The sequence below is a fragment of the Podarcis erhardii genome, assembly GCF_964252035.2.
Source record: "Podarcis erhardii genome assembly, chromosome: 7".
NCBI lineage: Eukaryota > Metazoa > Chordata > Lepidosauria > Squamata > Lacertidae > Podarcis > Podarcis erhardii.
Window position 1 is genome coordinate 20,883,534 of NC_138511.1, and position 24,758 is coordinate 20,908,291.

A 24,758-nucleotide genomic window follows, 5' to 3' on the forward strand; every position below is an offset into this window, starting at 1 on the left:
AACGTGAACCAAGCCTTATGAGGAACAGTCAAGGGAGTTGGGCATGCTTAGCCTGGAAAAGAGGAGATATGACTGCCATCTTCAACTATCTGAATATGGAGCAAGGTTGTTTTCTGCTGCTCAAACCAATGGATTCAAATTATAAGAAATGGGATTCCAACTAAACATTAAGAATAACTACCTGGGAAGGTGGCGAACACTCCTTAATTGGAGGTCTCTAAATAAGGCCCACATTGTCCATCTGTCAGGGGTTATTTCACTGCGATTCCTGCAATGCAGAGAGCGGATTAGAAGACCCTGTGATCCTATGGTTTTATGACAGATTTGTCTATTCCATACCTCTGAATGTCAACGGCTGTGCAGTACCAGCAGAAAGGGGTTATCTGCCCTACAGGCGCTGAGTGTGGTCTTTGTAGGACCACCGGGCTGGGCCCCCTTGGAAGCAGGGCGCTAAGCTAGGTGGACTTTGAGTAAGATCTTCTGGCGCTTTTGACCAAACTTGGGTAGAGGTCCCTGCTTGTCTTGGAAGATTCATTCTGCAGAGAGCAAAGCTTGCAGGCCTCACTGGAGAAAAAGGACAGGAAGAGAAATTATGCTGATACCAGCACTTCTAGAAAGGTAAAGTCCCAATGATTCTGCGGCAGGCAGAGGAAACTCATTCTAGTTTCATCCTCCTCCTCCTCCCTGCTGAGTTGTACAAATGCAACAAGGTGGCTGCTGTCTGCAAATAGGTTGGTGTGGCAGTGCCCCATTTGCCCTCATGGACCAGCTGCCGCTGTTACTCAGAGCAGACCCACTGGGATTAATGGGACCAAGCTAGTCATGCCCATTCATTTCAATGAATGGATTCTGAGTACAAATGTTGAAGGCAGCCCAGATGCTCAAAAGCCAGCATGGGGAACCTTGGCCCCATTGCCCTTCCCATCCAAGCCATATGGTTCAGTTTCAACAGGTCTCCAGGATTTCAGGCCTACCGGGGATTGAACCTGGGACCTTCTGCACTCAAAGCAGGTGCTCTGCCAGCTTGCAACAGCTCTTCCCCTGCAACTAAAAGAAGAAGCGTGGTCTTCATGGTTCTGAATGAAGGGCTCCTTTAAATAGGAAAACAAGAGGCTCCTTACCCCAATTCAGACCATTGGTCTATCTAGCTCAATACTGCCGACACAGACTGGCAGCAGCTCTCCAGGATTTCAGGCAGGTCCCTCCAAACCCTACCTGGTAGTGCTGGGGACTGAGCCTGGGACCCTCTGAAGATGCTGTCCCACTGAGCTACAACCGTTCATGGGACATCGGTAAGGAGCGCTACCCAAAGGAATGACTGCCCAGTGTGTGTTCCTGAGAGGGGACAGCGCCATCTCTTCGAATGCTCCCTCTGGGCATTTAAAAGGCTCAACCTTACCTCCCTGACCCTCTTCCTCTGCATTTTCATTTTTTGAAAGCTCACCAGGGTTCACCAACGTGGTGCTTGCTGGGTCACCTTGCCTTCTGCTGGAGATAAGCTTGAAAGAAGTATCCTATGGAAGCCGACAGGTTGCAATATGTACTTGGTTGTGGTGCGTGTGAAAAAGACGTTCACAAGTTTCTCCAGTTTGCAGGTGAACCCACGAGCCCTGAGACACTTGGGCAACTGGTTTAAAACCAGTACCATACAGAGCAAGGCTGCTGTATGAAGATGGCCAGGAGACAATTGCAAAGCAGTGAGTCATAGCAATAACACAAGATGCTGCCTGCTAGATCAGACCCTCTAACCCAGGATAATCTACCGCTCTGACTGGCAGCAGCTCACTGGGGTCTCATGCAGAAAACAGCCACCCCCATCTCTTCCCACCTGAACAGTAGCGAGTGCAGAGACTCTGCATGCACTCTGCCACTCAAGTGTGCTTTTCTTCCCCATATGCCCAAAGAAGCACCCCCTAAAGCATTTATACAAGCTGTTAAAATTAGGAATGAAAATCCGAGGCCCTCCAGAGGTTGCTGGACTCCCGATTCATGTCAACACCAACCATTAATCATGCTGGCCATGGCTGATGCAATTTGGAAGTGTAAACAGCAGCCCCTGTTTTAGTCTTAACAGAAGGCAGAACAGCTACTCATGCAGACACAGCAGGGAGACTCCTTTCTGAATGGCTCTTCCCCCTTCCCAGGAGCCTTTAGTCCTGAGATGGAAAGCCTGTGCCCCTCCAAATTATTATTATAATTTTTATGTTGTGCCCTTCCCCAGCAGGTCCCAGAATGGGTTATATCACAGTAATTTAAAATTGAGAATTAAAAACTGGTACAACATATTAGGCTGCATGAAACATTTCAATCCCAGCCGGTTCTAATAAGAGCTGTGATTTTTTAAGAACTGGTGCCTGGGCTTGCATTTTTCCTTCTCCCTCCCAATCCTTTTGTCCTTATTTGCCATGTCACGTCAAATATTGCTGGACTACAACTCCCAACATCCCTGACCAATGGCTGGGGCTGATGGGGGTCCAGCAACCTTATCTAGAGCAGTGTTTCCCAACCTTGTGCCTCCAGCAGTTTTTGAACTACAACTCCCATCATCCCTGACTAGCAAGACCAGTGGCAAGGGATGATGGGAATTGTAGTCCAAAAACAGCTGGAGGCCCAAGGTTGGGAAACACTGATCTAGAGGACCACAGGTTCCTCATTTAAATAAAGGGGGTGTTTGAAAGAATAATAAAACACACACACACACAGTTACATGTATTTACATTCTATTAAGGAGGGTAACATCAGACACCTTAAGCTGCAATTCTTAAAAGAACAGGGTTGTGTTGGTGTTTCTGTATAAAGGACAGGAGCGGAATAAACCCATTTAAATGAAAACTGAAACCTTCATGAACAGAACCCTCATCAGGGAAGCAACTTCTGAACCTGAAGAAGGGAATCGTTCAGTCTTCCTGTAGAAATAGTCTTCCACCAGTAACTGGGTTATTTGAATTTATGTATTCCTGAGGAACAACTCCATCGTCCAAGCTTTGACCGGCCAGAGACTCACTTGTAATCTCCTTCCAGTTCACTACCTGTGACTTTTTATGATTTGATGCCTTTCCTCCCTCTCCTTAAGATTACCCTTGTGTCAGATCCAACACACACCAGGAAGTCTCTTGGTTACAACTCTCACTTTTCGCAGTTCTGGATTCACTGGGCTGCTCCACTTTGCTAGCAAGAGATCTTCATGAGACCTCTTCCTCAGCCTAGCTGCATTCCACCCACTTTTCTTACACCACTGCATTCTAAACGGCTCCCAAGCATGCACCTATACTCAGCATAAAGCAAACTCTCTGTGGCGAGCACTGATTTGAGACCACGGGCCAGGCAACTTGGGTTTGCATAGCCTATATAAACAAGTGCACCCTTCAAGCGCAGGTAAACAGGGCATGCGCAGGAGTACTGAACAAACTGATGCCTCTGAAGCTACCCTGGATCGCTCAGTTGGTTAGAGCGCGGCGCTGATAACACTAAGGTTGCAGGTTCGATCCTTGTATGGGCAGCTGCATCTTCCCCTGCATTGTAGGGGGTTCGACTAGAGAGTCCCTTCCAACTCTACAAATATGTGATACCCCTTTTAGGTCCTACGGCAAGGTAGGATGTACCTAATGAATGCTGCGGTTTAGAGCTTAACCATATCCTGCTGCCCATTTTGGGATAATGCCAGAGAGGCCGACCCACCCTTATTCCATCTTTGAACAAACATGAGGGGCACGTTTGTCGCTTGCAGTGTATTAACTCCCAGGCACTGCTGAAATATAAAAGAGCGCTCACAGCTCTCTGACAACCTGCGCTTGCACATTTTCTTTTCTCAAACAAATCATTTTTATTAAGAGACAGGTGCACCCACCTCTATTTAACCGAGAAGCAGATGCTGTTCAAACACACCCCTAGACCCAAATCTAGAAAAACAGCCCATGCCCCTGGCATTACCTGGTGCCTGCCTGCTTAGGGAACTTGCTACCGGATTGTCCTCTCCCTGGATCTGTCATGCTATACAACTTGAGATGGGACTTCTGCCCATTGGAAGGGGTCCTCTGCCTCCCTGCACAGTGACTTGGGCTGTGATCGGCCCAGATGGTTAAAATGCACTTTCATGGTGCTTTTGTCTGTGAGCAAGAGAACATTCTTGAGGTCTATCTGCTGGGGGGGGGGTGGGGGGAGTGCTCGATAGCAGGGGGAGCTCCCGCCAAACTCCAGACAATAAACGCTGAGTGTTGCCTCTTCCACAGGCTGCGCAGTGTGAGATGCTGGCATGTGAGCAGCTCAGCCCTGAAGAGTGGTGTCTGTAGTTACGCCTGTGTGCCCAGGTCCCTGAAGAGATGCCTCTGTTGAAACATTTGCTGCCTAGGAAAGAATGCCTCAGCTGGCATGAGAGTGGGACTTGTGTGATATTAACTCCAGCAGAAGCAGCCACTGGAGTATCCTGGCTCAAGGCACTAAATCTATGCAAGATATTGTCATTCCTTGAAGCCTGCTGCAGTGTGGCTTCGGATCGCTTGAGTTTTGGCGTGTGTTGAGCCAGGAGGAAAACGGAGAGTAAAGGAAGGAGAGGAGAAAGTGCTGGACCAGCTGCTCATGTGGGCTCCTGCCTGGGCAAGCAGAAGGACACGGTCCACTGCAAGGCTGACTTTGCTAATTTTGCTGGGGGAAAGGCTGCATTCTAACCCAGAACTGGCCCACCATCCGGCTGCTTGCGAAGGGAACCCAACGCTGGTTTGAAAGGATGTACTGGGTATGGGAAACCACTGCAATCGCCAAAACAGAAACTTCAAACAAATGCGAAACCAAACAAGTGCAGCCCGTGAGTTCCTCGTCCCCCTACCCCTTCCCCCCCAGGCAAAGATAATGGTCCTCAAATACTAAAGGTGCCTTCTCAAAGTCCAAACAGTAGAGCAGAACTGGGCGTGGCATTTGCAGGGTACAACCGAGTGTCCTGAAGGAGGGAAATAAAAAGAATTTGCTGATCGACATCACAGGCAAGAACTGGTGCGGATCTTTCCCTGTAGAAATCAGAGAGTACTTTCCTCTTGAAGGCAAGCGAGCTGTAGCTCTTTTTCATATGTGGACGGCTTTCGTTCAAAAATAAAAAAGTAAGTCTAGAACACCGCACTGTATACACACAGAAAACAGATATAGCAGCAAAAGGTAACCTTTGTTTTTTGGGGGAGAGCAAGAAGGTGCATCGAGACAGAGAGAGAAAGAGAGCGTGTGTGTGAGAGCCCCTCTCGGGTCAATTCCTCAGAATTCCTCGTGGACATTTCGTGCGTAGTCCATGAGCTTGCTGCCGGTGAAATACTCGCTGTATTTCAAGATCTCCTCTTGCTCCAAGTGGTGGTTCTGGTTCTCGTCGGCCACGGCAATCATCTGCTTCGCTTCGTTCAAGGCGTTGTATTCGTTCATGGGGTCCATGTATTCCTGGGGAAGGGAGGGAGAAAGCAAAGGGCATAAGAGCAGGCTGCTGGATCCGGCCAACAGCCCCGTCTAGTCCAGGATCCTGTTCTCACAGCAGCCACCCTGTGGGAAGCCATCAAAAGCAGGACCCAAGTACAAAACCACTCTCCCCCTCTGTAGTTTCCAGAAACTGGTGTTCAAAAGCGCCGCTGCCTCCGACGATGGACTGGTAAAATGGCTGCGTCAAAACCAAGCCAGAGGGGGAGGGCCACTTTGCAGCAGCAGCGGCAAAAACTGGCCAGAGGCAGGATGGGAGGAAGCTGGGTGCCCTTGCATAGTTACTCAGAGTTTTCTGGACAAAGGGGATTAGTGGAAGTTATTGTAACTGGCAGAGGACCTGACTAGCACACAGAACAACAACAACAACAACAACAACAATATCTGGCTGGGTTTCCCCAGCCACTCTGGGCGGCTTTCAACAAAATATTAAAATACAGTAATGCATCATCAAACATTAAAAGCTTCCCTAAACAGGGTTGCCTTCAGATGTCTTCTAAAAGTCTGGTAATTGTTGTTCTCTTTGACATCTGGTGGGAGGGCGTTCCACAGGGTGGGTGCCACTACCGAGAAGGCCCTCTGCCTGGTTCTCTGTAACTTGGCTTCTCACAGTGAGGGAACCGCCAGAAGGCCCTCAGCGCTGGACCTCAGAATGACCCAGGTTGAAATACCCTGGAACGTCCGGTAAGAAGGATCAGTTGTTGAGCGATGGGAAAGGCCTCTCTTAAAGAGCTGCTGCCACCACCAAAACAGAGGTTTGTCCTGGCTAGTCTAGTGCTTTGACTTTGTATAAGGCGTTTCCCACATGATTTAAGAAAATCAAGCCTTGCATTCGCTGTACCAGGACAGGTCAGGAGTAACCACATCTCGATCTGAGGTGCGTTTATAGAACTCATGATTTTACGCTGGACACAACCTGATAATCTGAAAATCTGGACTGAGTTAATTCTGCTTCTGACGCAGAACGTGGCTGTCTTTGGTGTGGAGCTTGAGAAGAGGAGAGAAACTTGATTATAAGTAAAAAAATCTGTGCGTACGTAAGATTTTTTTTTCTTCAGAATACTAAACCCCAAAAATGAAATGTACGGCGAGATATACAAGAAACCCTAAGCCTCAGTGGCCTCGTCTGCAGGAAAACATTTTATCAGATTCACGGTCACATTATCAGAAAGTATTTCTTTCAGAAAAGTCCCCAAACTTCCTGCTGTGAGTCTCCCTTCTCCGAAACACAAAGAGCTTTGTTATGGAAGGAGACACAAATGTGCAGATTCGCCCAGGGTTCAGATACCCAAAACTTTGTTTCAGAACATAGCCGAAAAAGGTCTAACTCCCTCCGTGACACACAGTGTGCTAATTTCACTTTTTCCAAGGTGGAACTGAGAAAGAGTTAAAGTGACGTCAGAAAGAGCACCAAGCAAACCTCGTTCCTAAGCAACGTCTCAGGAAGCGAAGGGGGCCCACGCCACAGCTGATCACCTGCTGAGATACAGGTCAAATGCAAGACAGTAGGAAGTTATAGGTAGAGCTCTTTATCTCTCTCCCTTTGGCATCTGAATTCTTTGTGGAGCAGGGAGCACGACCAGCAGGGGGGTGCGCCTGCTTGTTTCAAGGGGGGTGGGAAGCAGCTTTTTCAGAAATCAATAAGCTTGATTAAAGGTCAGAACATCACTTGACACTGTGAACCTGGTAACTGTTAGATGCAGCTTTATAATTCTAATCTCGACTTCGCCTTTAAAAAAAAAAAGTTGGATGCTAATTTGAGATATCCATACAGTTTCCTGTATTATAATTTACATACCACCCTTCATTTATAGAAGAATGGTAGCCTCTTTTTAAATGGAAGAATGGAGGCCTCTTTTTTTTGACTATTTAGAGAAATATCGTAACGTGATGAATTTGCGAGCAGGATTTGAACTACGAGCAACAGAAATAATGAGAGATGATTGTATTATGGTTAAGATATAAAAGGGGGAAGTCACAGAGTACAGCAATGAGACAGAATTAAAAAAAACCTACAGGAAATGGAATAGGAGGATGGAAAAAAAATTATTATGTATTGAAATTTGTGGAAATTTAATGAAATATATTTATATATACAGTTAGCTAAAGTGGTGCTTCAGGTTAAGAACAGTTTCAGGTTAAGAACGGATCTCCGGAACAAATTAAGTACTTAACCCGAGGTACCACTGTACTACCCTTCTTTTAAGGATCACAAGGCAGTTCACGGTATAAAAACTCAGAAGTGCGTAACATTGTGTATATATTATTGAATATTTTGTTTAGTGTTCCTGGAAATATATATTGCACAATATCTTTTGAGATTATTTTTTAAGTAAAAATCTGAATTTCTTTTTTTTTTTTTTTAAGGATCAGGGCAACAGGGGAAGCGTGGGAAATGTAACAGTGCGTGTGCCTCTCACATGGGATTTCAACCAAGATACGTGAAAAAGTTCGCAATTTGAGCGTATGCAGCTACAGCCAATTCCCAGGACACACTCACCTCCAGCTCTTCCATAGTGACAATGCCGTCGTGGTCGGCATCAATGACTTCCTCAAACTCTTTCTTCCTGTCTTTCACCCAGTCGTCATCGATGTCCTGAGCCTGCTGGTTCTCCACTGTGCCGACGGGCAAGGAGATAAACTCGGAAAGGGTCAGCTTCTTATCGCCGTCCTGATCTGCAAAGGTTACAGCGTTTGACAGTAAAAATAACGGGACACGCAGAATTCAGCATGTGAGTTGCCACCAACGTCCCACCATTCCAGACTAGGTACCTACCCACATGTTCAAAGTGCATGGCTTCCCTCAAAGAATCCTAGGAACTGTGCTTTGTTTAGTGTGGTGGTGATTTTAGCTCCGTGGCTACAGTACCCAAGAAACTTTATTTATTTATTTATTAGCGGGGAGGTTTAAATGTATGATGTGTAGGTAGCTCATTGCTTCCAGCAGGTTGTAAACTGGGTTGGGACAGTAACCTTTAAGAATATTTGCAAAGAAAGCATCACCACTTCTGCTATTCAGCTGGGCATTTACCCAGAGGCCCAGTATATTTTCTGCCAATGGATAGCGAGTTGGAACTTAGGCTGGGGAGACCAGAGTTCAAATCTGCTCTCCTCAGAGTGAATCTGGGTTAAATTGTTCCCTCTTACCTTAAAACCAGCACTGGGAGGACCCTGTGGCCCTCCAGTGGTTTCTGGACTGCATTTCCCATCATCCCCGGAAACAGGCTAATTTAGATAAGGATGATGGGAGCTGCAGTTCAACTACATCTGGAGGCCAGCAACCCTTGGCTTAAATTTAAGGTTTGTTGCAATTTCATAGCAAGGTACAGAAGGAGAATTATGAATGCTGGCCAAAGCTCCATGGATAAAAGGAAAAGATAAAAATGCAACAACTAGGTTCGAATGCATATCCTATAATCATCCACCTCTGTTTGGACATATAGGGTTGTTCCCAGTGTTAATTCTACTAATTAGTGGGTCAAGTTTGTGTAGAGCTTAGCTTGATACAACCCACAGAACTGCTTATATTAATATAAGCATTCACGTCAGGCTGACTGGATTACTTTTATTATTAATGCAAGCTGACAGACATGACTAACCTAGGTTCATTAATTTCAGTGGGTCCCCTCCAAGTATAATTTAGCTGGGTACAATCTAGTAATCTTGAGAAAGGGGGTGGGGGGGGGAGTAGCAACTCTTTCCACAGAACAGAAAGACAAGGTAATGCAAGTGAACCAGTGGGATCTGGAGCCAAGAGGTGGACTAGGGTGCCACCTTCTGGCCAAGGAGGGTGCTACAACAACAACAACAACAATTAATTAATCCCTCCTTGGAGGTGAAATTTTTAAGAGTTTCAGAGGCGTGGCAGCTGGCCAGAAGAGGGAGAAGTGTTTTTAAACTGTCCTCCCCAACACCACCTCTTTTATTTTTCTTCTGAAGAAATCTCCCCAGCTGCTTCAATGGGCCTGGCTCTACCCGAGAGGCCACAGCCTCAGGCGGCAGTTGCTGAGGGGCAGGCAGCAGACAGAGCCATGTTCCCCCTGCGGCTGCCCATGCTCCGCTTGGCTGCTGTCTTCAGGCGCCGATTATGACGCGGCTGGCGCTGAACCAAGATACGCTTGCCTGCCCGCTTGGATTCTGCAATGGGAAAGCGCTACCTTGCCCTTGACGGCAGGCACTGAAGCAGCGTGGCAGCCAGCCTGGCCGCCGTATTCTCCCACAACCCCTCATTCCAAAAGCCATGGCGTGGTGCAGCACAGCCCCAGATGCATTGTGGGAACAAAGAAGACCAAAAGAGGCCACACCATGGCTCTGTCATGAAGGCTGCAGCCCCCCTTGCCTCTGACCAATTTAAGAAACTTGTCTGCTCCCTCACCCCATGGAAATATCCCCAAAAGGTGCCCTTTCGTCTTCAACAGGTATGGAAACTGTCTCCAAAAGCTGGAAACTGGAATAATAATAATAATAATAATAATAATAATAATAATAATAATAATAATTTATTCTTTATACACCGCCCATCTGGCTGGGTTTCCCCAGCCACTCTGGGCGGCTTCCAACTGAATATTAAAAACAGTACAGACATTAAAAACTTCCCTAAAGAGGGCTGCCTTCAGTTGTCTTTTAAAAGTAAAATAGTTGTTTATTGCTTTGACATCTGCTGGGAGGGCGTTCCACAGGGCAGGTGCCACTACCGAGAAGGCCCTCTGCCTGGTTCCCTGTAACCTTACTTCTCGCAATGAGGGAACTGCCAGAAGGCCCTCGGCGCTGGATCTCAGTGTCCGGGCTGAACGATGGGGGTGGAGACGCTCCTTCATGTATACAGGACCGAGGCCGTTTAGGGCTTTAAAGGTCAGCACCAACACTTTGAATTGTGCTCGGAAACGTACTGGGAGCCAATGCAGATCTCTCAGAACCGGTGTTATGTGGTCCCGGTGGCCACTCCCAGTCACCAGTCTAGCTGCCGCATTCTGGATTAATTGCAGTTTCTGGGTCACCTTCAAAGGTAGCCCCACGTAGAGCGTGTTGCAGTAGTCCAAGCGGGAGATAACTAGAGCATGTACCACTCTGGCAAGACAGTTCGCGGGCAGTGTTAGCCCGTGTACCAGGTGGAGCTGGTAGACAGCTGCCCTGGACACAGAATTAACCTGTGCCTCCATGGACAGCTGTGAGTCCAAAATGACTCCCAGGCTGCACACCTGGTCCTTCAGGGGCACAGTTACCCCATTCAGGACCAGGGAATCCCCCACACCCGTCCACCCCCTGTCCCCCAAAAACAGTACTTCTGTCTTGTCAGGATTCAACCTCAATCTGTTAGCCGCCATCCATCCTCCAAAGGCCTCCAGGCACTCACACAGGACCTTCACCGCCTTCACTGGTTCTGATTTAAAGGAGAGGTAGAGCTGGGTGTCATCTGCATACTGATGAACACCCAGCTCAAACCCCCTGATGATCTCTCCCAGCGGCTTCATATAGATATTAAAAAGCATGGGGGAGAGGACAGAACCCTGAGGCACCCCACAAGTGAGAGCCCAGGGGTCTGAACACTCATCCCCCACACCACTTTCTGGACACGGCCCAGGAGAAAGGAGCGGAACCACCGTATAACAGTGCTCCCAGCCCCTCTAGATGGTCCAGAAGGATGTTATGGTCGATGGTGTCAAAGGCCGCTGAGAGATCCAGCAGAACTAGGAAACAGCTCTCACCTTTGTCCCTAGCCCGCTGGAGATCATCAACCAGCGCGACCAAGGCAGTTTCAGTCCCATGGTGAGGCCTGAATCCCAATTGGAAGGGATCCAAATGGTCCGCATCCTCCAGGCGTGCTTGGAGTTGTTTGGCAACCACCCGCTCAATCACCTTGCCCAAGAATGGTAAATTTGAGACTGGGCGATAGTTGGCCAAATTGGCTGGGTCTAAAGATGTTTTTTTAAGAAGCGGTTTAATGACCGCCTCTTTCAGCAGGTCTGGGAAGGCTCCCTCCCACCCTGCAGAGCCCATCGCCCAGCCCTTCCTGGCTCGCTTTTATCAGCCAGGATGGGCAAGGATCAAGGAGACAGGTGGTCGGTTTCACTTGTCCAAGCAGCCTGTCCACATCCTCGGAGGTAACAGATTGGAATTGATCCCATGTAACAGGACTAGACAGAACTCTAGCACTCTCCCACCCTCCCACGGTGGAGTCTACCTCCTTCTGAATCTGAGCGACTTTATCTGCAAAAAACTTTGCAAAAGCATTGCAGGAGATCTTGGGGTCCCTACCAGGCCCCGGTGGTGCAGGTGGTTCCGATAGATTGCGAACCACCTGTCCGGGCTCCATGCAATCGGAGAGGGAGCTTTGGAGCCAGTCAATAGCCCTTGTTAACTCTGCATGTGCAGAAACAAAACTTTCCTTCACCGCTGGAATGCGGAGTTAACCAGGGCTATTGACTGGCTCTAAAGCGCCCTCTCCGATTGCGTGGAGAAGTCCAGTTGCACCAGGAAGTGATCTGAACATGGCACTTCTTTTGTTTCACTTTTAGTTAATGTCAGATCACCAACATCCGTAGAGGTAAACACCAAGTCTAAGGCATGTCCGCGGCTATGAGTTGGGCCAAAATTATTCAGGGACAGCCCCATGGAGGCCATGCTTTCCACGAAGTCCCGAGCGGCCCCTTGTAAGGTCGTGTCGGCATGGATGTTAAAATCCCCCAGGACAACCAAACTAGGTGTCTCCAGGAGCATATCCGCCACGACCTGAAGCAGCTCGGGCAGGGAATCCTTGGTGCAGCGGGGAGGTCGGTACACCAATAGGAATCCTGTACTGCCCCTATTGCCCAACTTCCAGAACATGCACTCAGAGAACTGGGTCTTCCCAATAGGACGCCTGGTGCAGAAAAATGACTTCCTAAAAATCACTGCAACCTCCCCTCTCCGCCCACATGACTTGGGTTGCTGTGCATAAGAGAAACCTGGTGGGCAAGCAGCGGCAAGGACAGGCCCATCTGCTTCATCCAACCAGGTCTCTGTCACACATGCCAGGTCAAATCCTCCCGGTATACCCCACGGAGGACCTTAAGGTCCGTAAATAGCAACGCCCTAGAGGTCCCGGGCCCTAAGGAAGTCAGATTAGCCTCAACCAGAGCCAGGGCCTTTTCAACACTGGCTCCGGCCTGGTGGAACACTGTCTCATAAGACCAGGGCCCTGCGGGATCTGATTTCTTTCCGCAGGGCCTGTAAGACAGAGCTGTTCCACCTGGCCTTTGGCTTAGAATCAGTTTGATTCCCTCCCCCTCTTTCTTTTTTCCTTTCTCCTCCTGTGAAGAGGCTGCATCCTAATGTTTTAATGTTGTATTTTAATCTTGTTTTTTAAACTGTATTTTAATCAACTTGTTTTTATTATTGGTTGTTAGCCACCCTGAGCTCGGTCTTGCCTGGGGAGGGCGGGGTATAAATAAAATTTATTATTATTATCACTATTATTACTATTATTATTATTCCCTTACTGGGAACATAGCCAACTGCCTTGGAATTAAGAAAGACTATTGGCCCACCTAGTTGATTAATGTTTACACAGACTGGCAGCATGGCTCTCCGGGCTTCTAATTCCCAGCCCTAGTTGGAGATGTCGCAGACTGAACCCGGACCTCCTGCATGGAAGGCAGATGCTCTTCCAGTGAGCTATGGCCCTTCCGCAACACTGTGCCCAATGCTACCTTTCACAGGACACAACCCACACTCCTCTCTTGTGTCCCAAGTCTCCCTCTGCTCACTGCCAGCAGCCAACAGGAGTAACCATTCGGCATCCTCCGAGATCTCGTCCCCATCGGACATCTCTCCAGGAGGCACTCCAGCAACATTAGTAGCTGGGATGAGGTCAAGTTTTCATGAGATTCTGTCCATGACGGCTTGGAAACGTACCCAGATCCCGGACGATTTCCTTCACCATAAACTTCAGCATTCCCCTGCTGTGCTCTGGGTGAAGGAAGGACAGGAATTCTTCCTCATTCAGCAAAAGGTCCGTAGGTGGATTGTCGGCCTGATACCAGCGGTCTTTCAAGTTGTCAAGGACTTCCTGTGCTACAGATCGGGGACAGACAAACAGATTTCTTTCCTTTCCGTTTTAAAAATCACATTCTCTTTAAATTTGAAGTTTTGAATACGTATTGCAAAGCTTTTCTTCTTGCGAAATAGAATGGTTAAAAAAAAAAATCAACAAGATCAAGACTGACCCAATGTAGCCTGCAGACTGGAATTTCCCCAACCCTGATAATACTGGGAGTAGCCATTACCTCAGTGGCAAGACACCTCCTTTGCGTGCAAAAGGTCCCAGGCTTCATCGCTGGCCTAAGAACAAAATAAGTGTCTGCTGGGTCAGACCAATGGCCCGTATTGTCCAGCATATTTCTCTCAAAGTGTCCAACCAGAAGCCCCAAAGAGAGGTCCGCAAGCAGCACCTGACCACCACAGCAAAGAGTTGTTAAGAGACCCCTGTTCCCCTCCTAGAGCTGCAATCCCCTGAATGATTTAACAGCCAACCACTTTTAGAAGGAAACACTGGGAACTGTAGGCTTGTCAAGGGGACAGGGATTGCCTACATCTCAGCACCCTTAATTAACCACACTTCCCATAATTCCTTGGGGGAAGCCATGGCTGTGAATGGTGCAGACGGGGCCTTTTATTTCCTTTTTTTTTTTAGTGCAGGGGATTGCTTTAATAATGATGATGATAATAATAATAATAATAATAATAATAATAATAATAATAATTTATTATTTATACCCCGCCCATCTGACTGAGTTTCCCCAGCCACTCTGGGCGGCTTCCAATTGAGTGTTAAAAACAATACAGCATTCAATATTAAAAACTTCCTTAAACAGGGCTACCGTCAGATGTCTTTTAAAGATAGGATAACTGCTTATTTCCTTCACATCTGAAGGGAGGGTGTTCCACAGGGTGGGTGCCACTACCAAGAAGGCCCTCTGTCTGGTTCCCTGTAACCTCACTTCTTGCAGTGAGGGAACCGCCAGAAGGCCCTCAGCGCTGGATCTCAGTGAACGATGGTGGTGGAGACGCTCCTTCAGGTATACTGGACCGAGGCCGTTTAGGGCTTTAAAAGTCAGCACCAACACTTTGAATTGTGCTCAGAAACGTACTGGGAGCCAATGCAGATCTCTCAGGACCGGTGTTATGTGGTCCCAGCGGCTACTCCCAGTCACCAGCCTAGCTGCCACCTTCTGGATTAATTGCAGTTTCTGGGTCACCTTCAAAGGTAGCCCCACATAGAGTGCATTGCAGTAGTCCAAGTGGGAGATAACTACTTTACTACGATGGCTAACTTCTTTGCAGGCCTGGGTTTGATTAAAGACGGTTCATATGCATTATAACTTATACAGGTTCTCTTCTCCTTTCTCCTCTCCAGAAGTGGGGATGAGATAACAGAGGAAAGATACGCAGCATGCCAAAGAGCTCCAGATCTCCCCCAAGATGCCTTTGGGCTGGGTGAGGAGGCCTGGAAGCCACACTCCCTGGTCCATGTTTGAAGGGGGCCTATGCATCGAAGGACAGATCCACACCATTTAAAGCACATGACTCCACCCTAAGAAACCTGGGGAACTGAAGCTTCCCACCCAAGGGAGCTGCAATTCACAGCCCCACTGTTACTTTACCTATAGTTCCCAGGATTCTTTGGGGGAGCTCGAGTGCTGCAAATCTGTGGCGCGGATCAGCTCTAGGCAAGACTGACATTAGGCTCCGTCTTTTAAGGAGTGTCTTACGCCTCCAGCAAGCTTCTTGCATCCGAGCGGCTCTGGCAAAATGAGCAACGGCAAACCCCTAAGGGGAGCAATATGGAAGAGGGAAGAGTCTGGAGATGAGGCAGCCAGCTTCCTTTCATGCTGGAGTGGCAGCAGATGGGCTTCCCTGCTCCATACGGCGCACTGCTCAAGACACAGTTGATTAAGGCAGCGTGTGCGTAATGCATAGGGATGAGATTAAAGGCTTGCATGCAACAAACGCCGGCAGCCTCGCTTGAGATTGGATGGCAAAATATACTTGCGTACGCGTGTGCGTGTTTTCAAATTCGACTGTGCCTGTTCCAGTTCTAGCGATACACTTTCCAAAGAAATACTGCTTTGGTCAATAATGCTGCTGGAAGTGAACTTTGTGAAAGGACATGTCTCTAGTTTAGCAGTTCACGTGGTCTATGTGTTCAGTGAACCGCCCTGAGATCTTATGAGAAAGTGCGGTAGAATAAATCTAATAAATAAAACAATGAATTAATAAGTTACAGAGCCCTGGTAGAAATCCCAGTGGACACAGGGATGCTATTCATAATAAAAGTGTTAGAAATCCTGAAGCAGCTGCTAAGGGCAGGGCGCATTCAGAGTTCTATGGCATTATATAGAGTACAGTTCTGATTGTTCCGTCTTAGAAAGGGTATCACGGAAAGAGTAAAGGTGCTTTTAAAAAGTGGGCAATTAAAACAATCAAATTAAAAGAAAAAGCAGCTGGGTTAAAACATCTGGGACATTTTGGGTTCAAACCAAGGTAACCTGACCTTGGTTTGAACCCAAGCCAGACTACAGCGCTGGTTCCTTTAGCTCAGAATACACTATTGGATAGGGGCTCTTTGGGGTTTCAGACAGGGAAGGTGTCTCCCAGCCCTACCTGGGAACTGAACCGGGCAACCTTTGTATGAAAAGTGTGTCCTCTGCCACAAAGATACAACTGCTCTGTGTGTGCTGTAATCCTGTAGTAGCACAGAATGAAATCCCCAACCCCCGCTGTTTGGGTGCTCAGAGTCCCAACTCTTGTAGAAGGAAATGCAGGAATCTGTGGGGAGAGCCCAGGCCATCCTGCTTGAGTGATCTAGCTTCCCACTTCCTCATCTGAAGGCAACCCCCCCCCAGTTGCTTTTCTCCCTTTGAGCTTAGCAGAGAGTTCTTGTGCAGCCCACTTGGGTAGCCCCTCTGAAAGAGTCTCCTTCCTGCCAGTGGAGTAGTGGCGTTAGCCCATTCTCAACCCCTTGCCTCCTCTGCAGGCAAATGAGATACTGGGCCAATAATTCAGCTTCCAGAGAATCTTTTCTAAAAAGATGCATGATCCTAGCTCTTACAGTTGCAAAGTGTGTGTGTGGGGGGGGGGGAATGCTTGCTGAACTCTCAGAAGCCCATGGGGTGGATGAACACCGCTGAGAACGGTTAAGTGCGGAGCTCCTTTCCTTCCCCTGTGTTAGCTTCCCCCAAAGAATCCTGGGAACTGTAGTCTGTTAGGGTTGCTGAGAGGTTTTTTAGAAGACCCTCACAGAGCCACAATTTCCAGAATGGCTTAAGGATCAATATTTCTGCCCAGGAATTGAAGCTCTGAAAGGGGAATAGGGGATCTCCAAACAACTCTCAGCACCCTTAAACTACAGTTCCCAGGATTCTTTGGGGGAAGCCATGGCTGCTTAAAGCGGCATGATACAGCTTCAAATGTATAGTGCAGACGGTCCAGTATACCTGAAGGAGCATCTCCACGCCCATCTTTCTGCCCGGACACTGAGGTCCAGTGCCAAGGGCCTTCTGGCAGTTCCTTCACTGCAAGAAGCCCAGTTACAGGGAACCGGGCAGAGGGCCTTCTCGGTAGTGGCACCCGCCCTGTGGAACGCCCTCCCACCAGATGTCAAAGAGATAAACAGCTACCTGACATTTAGAAGACATCTAAAGGCAGCCCTGTTTAGGGCAGCTTTTAATGTTTAATAGACAATTGTATTTTAATATTCTGTTGGAAGCTGCCCAGAGTGGGTGGGGAAACCCAGCCAGATGGGCGGAGTGTTGTTGTTGTTGTTGTTCTACTGTTCCATACTGCTCCGTATTAATACTGACTGGCAGTGGCTCTCCGGGATTTCAGGCAGGGGACATTCCCAACCCCACCTGGAGATGCGAAGGATTGAACCTTGCGACTTTCTGCAGGCAAAGCTGATGCTCTATCACTGAGCTGTGGTCCTTCCCCAATTCAGACACCACAAGTCGCAGGAACCTTCCTTGACTATACTTTGGGGAAACTTTCACTGAACTATCATCTCACACTTGCAGGATTGTTGCAAGCATAAGGTGTTTAGTTTGGGGGGGGGCAGGATGACAATGGACCCTCTTCTGAGCTTTCTGAAGGAAGAGCAGGATCAGTTTGCTCGATTTTTATTTTATTTTAGGTGCAGCTGCTCTAAAACAAGCAGCCCAGCTATTAACCAGTAAAACCTGCAGAGATCTTGTCTACTTTGAAACTCAGTGCCCAAGCTAGTGTTTCAACCCATTCCAGGAACTGAAGGCAGAACACGACAGTTTTCATGTGGTCTTTGGGGGAGAGAGACCAGCGCCACTTACTTTCCTCGTCTATTTTGAGCTCCTCGTTGTTTTTGATTTTTTCAGCCACCTCCTTCTCGTTCATCCCCTTGCTTGCCAAGAACTTGATTTTGTACTCATCCCAGGACACGTGACCTAGGGGGAAAAAAGGAACCAATTCAGATGAAGAATATCCAAGCAGACAAAGAATGTTTTTCTTTTTAATGCATGGCATGAAGGAAGTGGATATAGGATTTCCCCCCTCTCCAAACACGAGAACTTGGGGACATCTACTGAAGCTAAACGTTGGAAGATTCAGGGCAAACAAAAAAAAAGGATGTCACACAGAACACCATTAAACTACAGAACTTGCTCCCAGAAGAGGTACTGATGGCCATCAATGTGGAAGGCTTTGAAAGAGGACAAATTCATGGTGGATAAGGCTGTCGTTGGCTACTAACCCTGATGGCAGCCTGTTGCTCTCCAGGTGCATTGGACAGCAGCTCCCATCACCCTTGCCCATTGGCCATGATAGCCGGGGCTGATGAGAGCTGGAACCCCACAAACCTGGAGGGCACCAGGTTGCCTGTGCTATGCTGACACATGCCATGACAACTCCTTTTGTGGCTGAGGCTGCCCCATCCATCCGTCTCCTACCATCGCCATCAGGGTCCACGGCCCGGAAGTGCATTTTGTTCTCTTCCACGGCCTCCTGGAAGTGCTCTTCTGTCTTCTCCATGATCCAGCGCTGCATCTCCTTTGCACTGATCTTTTTGTCCTTGTTGATGTCGACTCTGTGGCAGGTAAGAGGAAGAAGAGTTGGGATTTGATATCCTGCTTTATCACTACCATAAGGAGTCTCAAAGCGGCTAAAATTCTCCTTTCCCTTCCTCCCTCACAACAAACACTCTGTGAGGTGAGTGGGGCTGAGAGACTTCAGAGAAGTGTGACTGGCCCAAGGTCACCCAGCAGCTGCATGTGGAGGAGCAGAGTCACGAACCTGGTTCCCCAGATTACGAGTCTATCACTCTTAACTACTACACCACACTGGCTCCCAGAGATAGAAAAGGAGTCAAGTTAGGGCTCCAGAGGTGAAGGGCATGTTGGACTAGAACCTGGGAGACCGTGTGTGTGTTTGTGTGTGTGAATCTCCGTCTAGCCATGAAAGTCGCTGGGTGACCTTGGGCCAGTCACAGTCTCTCAGACTAACCTACCTCACAAGGCTGCTGTGAAGAGAAAATGGGAGCCGGAGAGAGAAACCATGTACACCCCTTGGGTGAAAAAAGGTGAGAAAGAAATGCAGTCAATTAATCCATGTGGAATGGAAGAAAGGCAAATAGTTCTGATGCCAAATAACTTCGGTTCAAGCCTCTATTTGGCCGCAAAGAAACCTGTGTTGCATTTGGATCTAGTCACCCTTGGAGATCAAAGACTGGGGCACATGTGGGGAACATCTAAGGTCACTGGTGCCAGATTAAATCCCTGGGATTTCCATGCAGTGATGGAAAAGGCTTCCTCCTGAACACCTTGAGAATGGATTTTTAAAATGTTTTGACTTTATATATATATTCAAATATTTTTAAAACCAAAGGGTTCAATTCTACTACTGTGCAGAGCAGACCCACATAAATTACTGACCAGTGCATGAATCAAAAGAAATCAGAAAGCAAACGTCAGTAACCATTTAAAAAATAAATAAATCATGCATTGTGTTGGAAATTTTATGTTTTATATACTGTGTTCACTCAGGAAAGATCCCTGCCACTCTTCACCCCAATTGTTGAGATTTACCTCTTCCCCTCTCTCTCTCCCCCTCTCTCCCTCTCTCTAAAAAAATTATCATTTGCTTCCTGAGATCTGCCTGGTCAAATTTCCTCTCTCTGCTCCCAATGGGATACCGGAGAATAAAAAGTGCTTGCCCTTTGCACAAGATCATTTGCAAGGTCAAGGCAAAGGCAGCCAAACTGCTTGTGACCTGCCCTTTCTGCGATGAGAAGGGAGGAGGGATAGGGGGCTCCGGAATGACATACAGTCACTAATCGGCCAGCAAGAGCTCTAATCAGCTTTTGAATTCATTATTGCCGGCTGCTTATCTGCGATGCACTTAACAATAAACCTTTTAATTTGCAGACAGGATGTCTGGGAAGTGGTTACCGACCCAACAGCGTCAGACACACGTGATAAATTATTCTCAAGCAAAGGTGGCTGGACAGAGTGACACCTGCACACTCATAGCTGATCCCCTCATTCAGAGACACTGGCTGAGGGCAAAGACTATTGTAGGGCTGAGAGTTCTGCAAGACCTGGAGACTATGAGGGTGGGCTATTGGCTGGCAGTTTTTAGATTTAATTTTGGGGGTGCTTAATGTTTGCTGTTATTTGGTATAGAGTTTTTGAATCTTTATTGCTGGACCTTATTATAAATTATGTGGAGATGGTTTAACTTTGCTGTATACTTATTGAGATGTTTTCATTCATTGTTCATGATTTCTTAGGCTTTTGTAATTTTGTAAATCACTGGTGTTGTAACCTGCCTTGGGCATGGTTTGCTATGGAAAGGCGGTATACAAGTAAACAGTGGTGACTGAACTGCCCGCTTTTTCAGTTACCTGAAGCAATTACAGCAGCTCCAAATTAAAAGGTGACACTGGTCGATGTTAACATACACCACTTGCCCAATCTAAATTGCACCCTGAAGCTTCTAGGATCCCTGCAGTGGAAAGAATCACATCAGGGAAATGGCTTAGCCCCCTGTTGGGCACCAGGTCCAATGCCTAGCATCTCCAGGTACAGCCAGGTAAGACCTCCACCTGAGACCTTAGAGAGCTGCTGCCAGCTGGTGCAGGCAGTGAGTTAGACTAGCTTTCTCAAGCCTCCTGCGCTGCAGAAGCTACAACTCTGAACAGCCCTACCAGCCAACGTTTCGTAGTGCTGCAAAACATCTGGAATGCACTGAGCTGATGCCGTCTATGCTAGATGGACCCAACTTCCTCTGCGCATCTGCCTCAATTCAATTTGGAGCAACACTCACTTTGAGAAAATAACCATGAGCTTCCTCCTGTTCCTGCGTGGTTCTGAATCTTCGTCAAACTCCTCCATCTCCTTCCCAAGGAAGACCTCCTGGTGGAACTCCTTGTTGAGATGCCCGTCCATCTCCATCTTGACCCCATTCAAGTGGTCCGGGGGCAAGATCTCGTTCTCATCGTTGTTCTCGGCCGCCGCCTTCTCTTTCAAGGCAGAGTTGTTGGCAGGCCGTGCATAGACGTCCATGAGGAGGAAAACAAAGAGGAGGGACAGGTAGATGGAGCCCAGGCTGCAGATGAAGGCCCGTTTCGAAACCATCGCTCCTCCCCTTGAGCGTCAGCAACTTGTAATACTGGTATGGCGATGGAATACCCTGGGAGGAAAACCAACAGGTGAACATGATCCGTTGTTTCAGAGGCTGAGCTAGCAATTCTCCATTAGACACAACATTTCGCTCTGGATAGTTAGTGCTAAACATGGACCACTGCCTTAACCTTGGGCAATATTTTCATAGCATCTAATGATTAAGAACATAAGATCGGTCCTGCTGGATCATACCGAACGTCCTACTAAGAATTCAGGAACCCTGCTGGATCAGGTCAATGGTCCACCTAGCACAACATCCAATCAGATGCCTGTTGAAAAGACTATAGCTAAGTGGCAGAGCGTCTGGTTCGCAAGCAGAAGCTCCCTGGCTGAACCCCTCTGCATCTTCAATAGACTCTGGGATGAAACTCTGGAGGGCCACTGCCAGTCAGAGCTGGCAACACCCAATGATCTAACTCAGCATAAGGCAGCTTCCTAGGTTCCCACAGAGGCCAATGGTGATGGGAAGTCTGCAAACAGGAGACGAAAGCAAAAGCACTCTTCCATTTTTGGCCCAAAGCCATTGGAATTCAGAAGCCAGGTGCCCTTCTTTCCAGTACGACAGGTAACTTTTGACAACCTTGCAAAGTTGTCTTACTCCTCCACACCACCGTTAAAGCAGTCTCAGGTTGGCACCTGAAACTGTCTCAGGTTGGTAACCACATTTTGCAGTAGAACACCACACCTGCAGATGGACTTTGGAAGTGTGCTGTTGGTGTTCATCAGCTGACTGCTGCAGACAGCAGCACACCTTCAAAGGAGCTCGCTCTCAGCATTGATCAGCTGACTGGCAAGTAGGTGACATCAACCACCTGTCAAAACTGGCCCATTTTTTGGGCGGGGAATAAAGATCTGGCCCTCCAGACAGTCCATTATAACATATAATTCGAGGCTTCAAAGCACATACATTTCAGTAATCCTTGAGTGTCAGCCAGGTGCAAAAAATGGCACCCAGACTTTTTGAGGTGCTTGCAAATGGAGATTTTTTAGGCACAAAATGCGCCTGGCGCCCTGCTTATTTCGAACCCTGCTCCTGGAGCAAGTCAGAACCGCAAAGGTAGGAAAGCTGGTACTTTTAGTCAGTGTACTTTTACTCAGTGTACCATCCCACCCACCCACACCATGACACAGAATTCATGCACAATCACACATTATTTTGCTTATTTTTTGACTGGAAATATAAATCTGAGCGATATTCATAGGTGTCACTAGCTCACTGCTCCTCAGAAGAATTTGCCATATTAACGTCTAATGTTTCATCCTCAACAGATTCCAATAGACTCAAAACTTGTGCAACTGGTCTATGTAAGAGACAAGGTTCAAACTACATGTTCTTTAGTGACTCATTGGATACCCTTTCCATCCAAGGTGCATTTAAAAGGCAAATTTCATCATGCAGGTGCTAATGGCATCAGAGCAGGCTTTAATTCTTCCCCCCAACTGTTGTGGTCCTTCTGCTTTGTGAGTAGAATACCCTATTCACGGAAGTTCAGTCCCAGATCCCAAGCTCTTTTAAGAGTATGTCATCTGCTTCAGGGTCTATTAAAGGGCTTCACTTACTTCTTTTACAGACTCCAGCACATTAATAAAAATGCTAAACTAGAGAAGTCCCACCTTATGCACTATTCCTCCTAACCGCCCCCCCCCCGAACAGTCTGAAGGACTACAGTCAAGACACAGGTTGACTATCTCAGTGACCCAGTTTCCACAGCGTAGTAAACCACAGTTTAAAACGATCTATGGTTTAATGTGAATGCACAGCATATTACTGCACTCTGATAAAGTAGTGGGCACCTCACTCCTCCCTCACTCCTGCTGGGTAACAAGCCATGGTATAGCTTAGAATTGTGTCCAAATAAGAGCTTACATTTCCATTCAGATTTCTGGGTCACTTGTTTCCGACAAAGCTTCTTTCATTGCCCACAAGTTAAGACACTTCTAATACACCTGACATTTTTTGCATGCCAAATAGGAAAGTCACTTTGCAATATGTTTCTTATAAAAGGAAAAGGGAACTATCCTTCTGTTCTGCTCAGTAAAGAAGTGCTCTGTCCAAATGTTCCAACAGGAACAGTTGTTGCTTTTATAAAAGGATTTTTTTACCCTTCGCATGCCTTTTTTTTTTTTGGTCTATGCTATAAATTCTGCACATGCTCTGAGAAACAACCTAAAAATACCCCAACAACCAAAGAGGGAAGAGACAAGTCTATTCATGCACAAAGAATCAAATTTTAAAATAATAATAATAATAATAATAATAATATCCCTATGGGTTGTATTCAACTTAGGCCCAACTCTTAAGCAGACCCACTGAGATCAATGAAGCTAAGTTACCAGTGTCCACTGACTTCAATGGGTCTACCCTAAGTAGCAGCACTAACAGTGGATATTTATTACATAACATTTACACACTGCTTGACTGTAAAAAAAAAAAAACTCCTCAAAGTGGTTTACAGAAAGAGAAAGCTGAGAAAAATTCACAAGCCTACTTTAAAACATACAAAAGTTAAAATTTAAAAACAGATTAAAATTATTATGTATTCCCCATCCCGCTTGGTTTTAATGCATCTGTTGGGAATGGGGGAGGTTGTTATCTGTCTGTTTGGTTGTATGTCGCATTGGGTTTCCCTGGGCAACATAAAGCAACTAAACAAATAACAATTCTAAGAATTTAAAATGTCACATTAACTTTCTAAGCATCTGGGTAGGCCTGCATAAGCAAGAACTTTTCCAAGGCGCCTCCTTGATCTCAATAGACGGGGAGTTCCAAAGTGCAAGCGCTGCCACGCAAACCGACCAACTTCTCTTATAAACGCGAAACGGGCATTACGTGGCACCCGCGAACGTTATTTACAGCTCATTCCTCCGCAATTTGTTTGCACACAGATACAAAAAAAAAATTACTCCCAAAGCAGGTATTAAAACCGGCAATTAAGGACGCGCAATAACCGATCCCGCTGGGATCGTTTTCAAACGCCCTTGAATTGAAACGTAGCTGACTACGCAAATAATAACAATCAATCAGTTTTTAAAAGCAGGCAGGAGAAACAAATAAAACGGAAAGTTCGTTCAAGGGTATCCATTAAAATAGCCGGCAAAGCCCCTCCTTCCCTCTCTGTCTTCCCCGCCCCAATTCGCGCCTCCTGCGCTCTGCGTATGCTCAGAGGCTGCCGTGACCTTCTGCCCTGCTCCCAGGCCGCCTCCATACCTGCCCCGCAGGCCACGGAGGCTCCTCATGCCCAGCCCCGCCTCGCTGCTCGGGGGCTTCCTCTCCGCCTCCCACTCACAGACAGACAGACAGACAGACACACGCCGCGCGCCTGCCAGCAGGAGGGAGGCTGGCCGGAAACAGGAAACGCCATTCGCCGCTCCGACGAGAATTGAGCCCGCCTCTTCCGGACCTCCCGAGGCTGCCTGAATTTAACGCGAGGACCTCCCTCTCCAGTTGTATAAAGACTAATTAGTCGGGGCGGGGAGCGGCTGTTCCGTCTCTTTTCGCCTCGCCGCCATAAAATCTGAAATAAAATAGCGCCTATTCAACTCTACCTGTTGTAGGGTTGCAACAGCAAAACAGGCGCCTCGTTAGGAAGCTATAGTTCAATGGGAATGAAGGGGACCTTTATA

The 24,758-nt window shown here is 47.5% G+C and overlaps 1 protein-coding gene across 1 annotated transcript; it reads right to left on the minus strand.

The window, feature by feature from the left end:
* Window positions 1-2,703: 2,703 nt before the first annotated feature.
* On the minus strand, window positions 2,704-24,504 carry SDF4 (stromal cell derived factor 4). Its single transcript, XM_081871252.1, has 7 exons — window positions 24,343-24,504; window positions 20,776-21,141; window positions 18,402-18,538; window positions 17,787-17,900; window positions 13,342-13,500; window positions 7,949-8,124; window positions 2,704-5,415 (listed from the first exon to the last, which is right to left on the minus strand). The coding sequence occupies exons 2-7, from the start codon at window positions 21,084-21,086 to the stop codon at window positions 5,239-5,241; spliced, it is 1,074 nt and encodes a 357-aa protein (XP_081727378.1). The 5' UTR covers window positions 21,087-21,141; window positions 24,343-24,504; the 3' UTR covers window positions 2,704-5,238.
* Window positions 24,505-24,758: the final 254 nt, after the last annotated feature.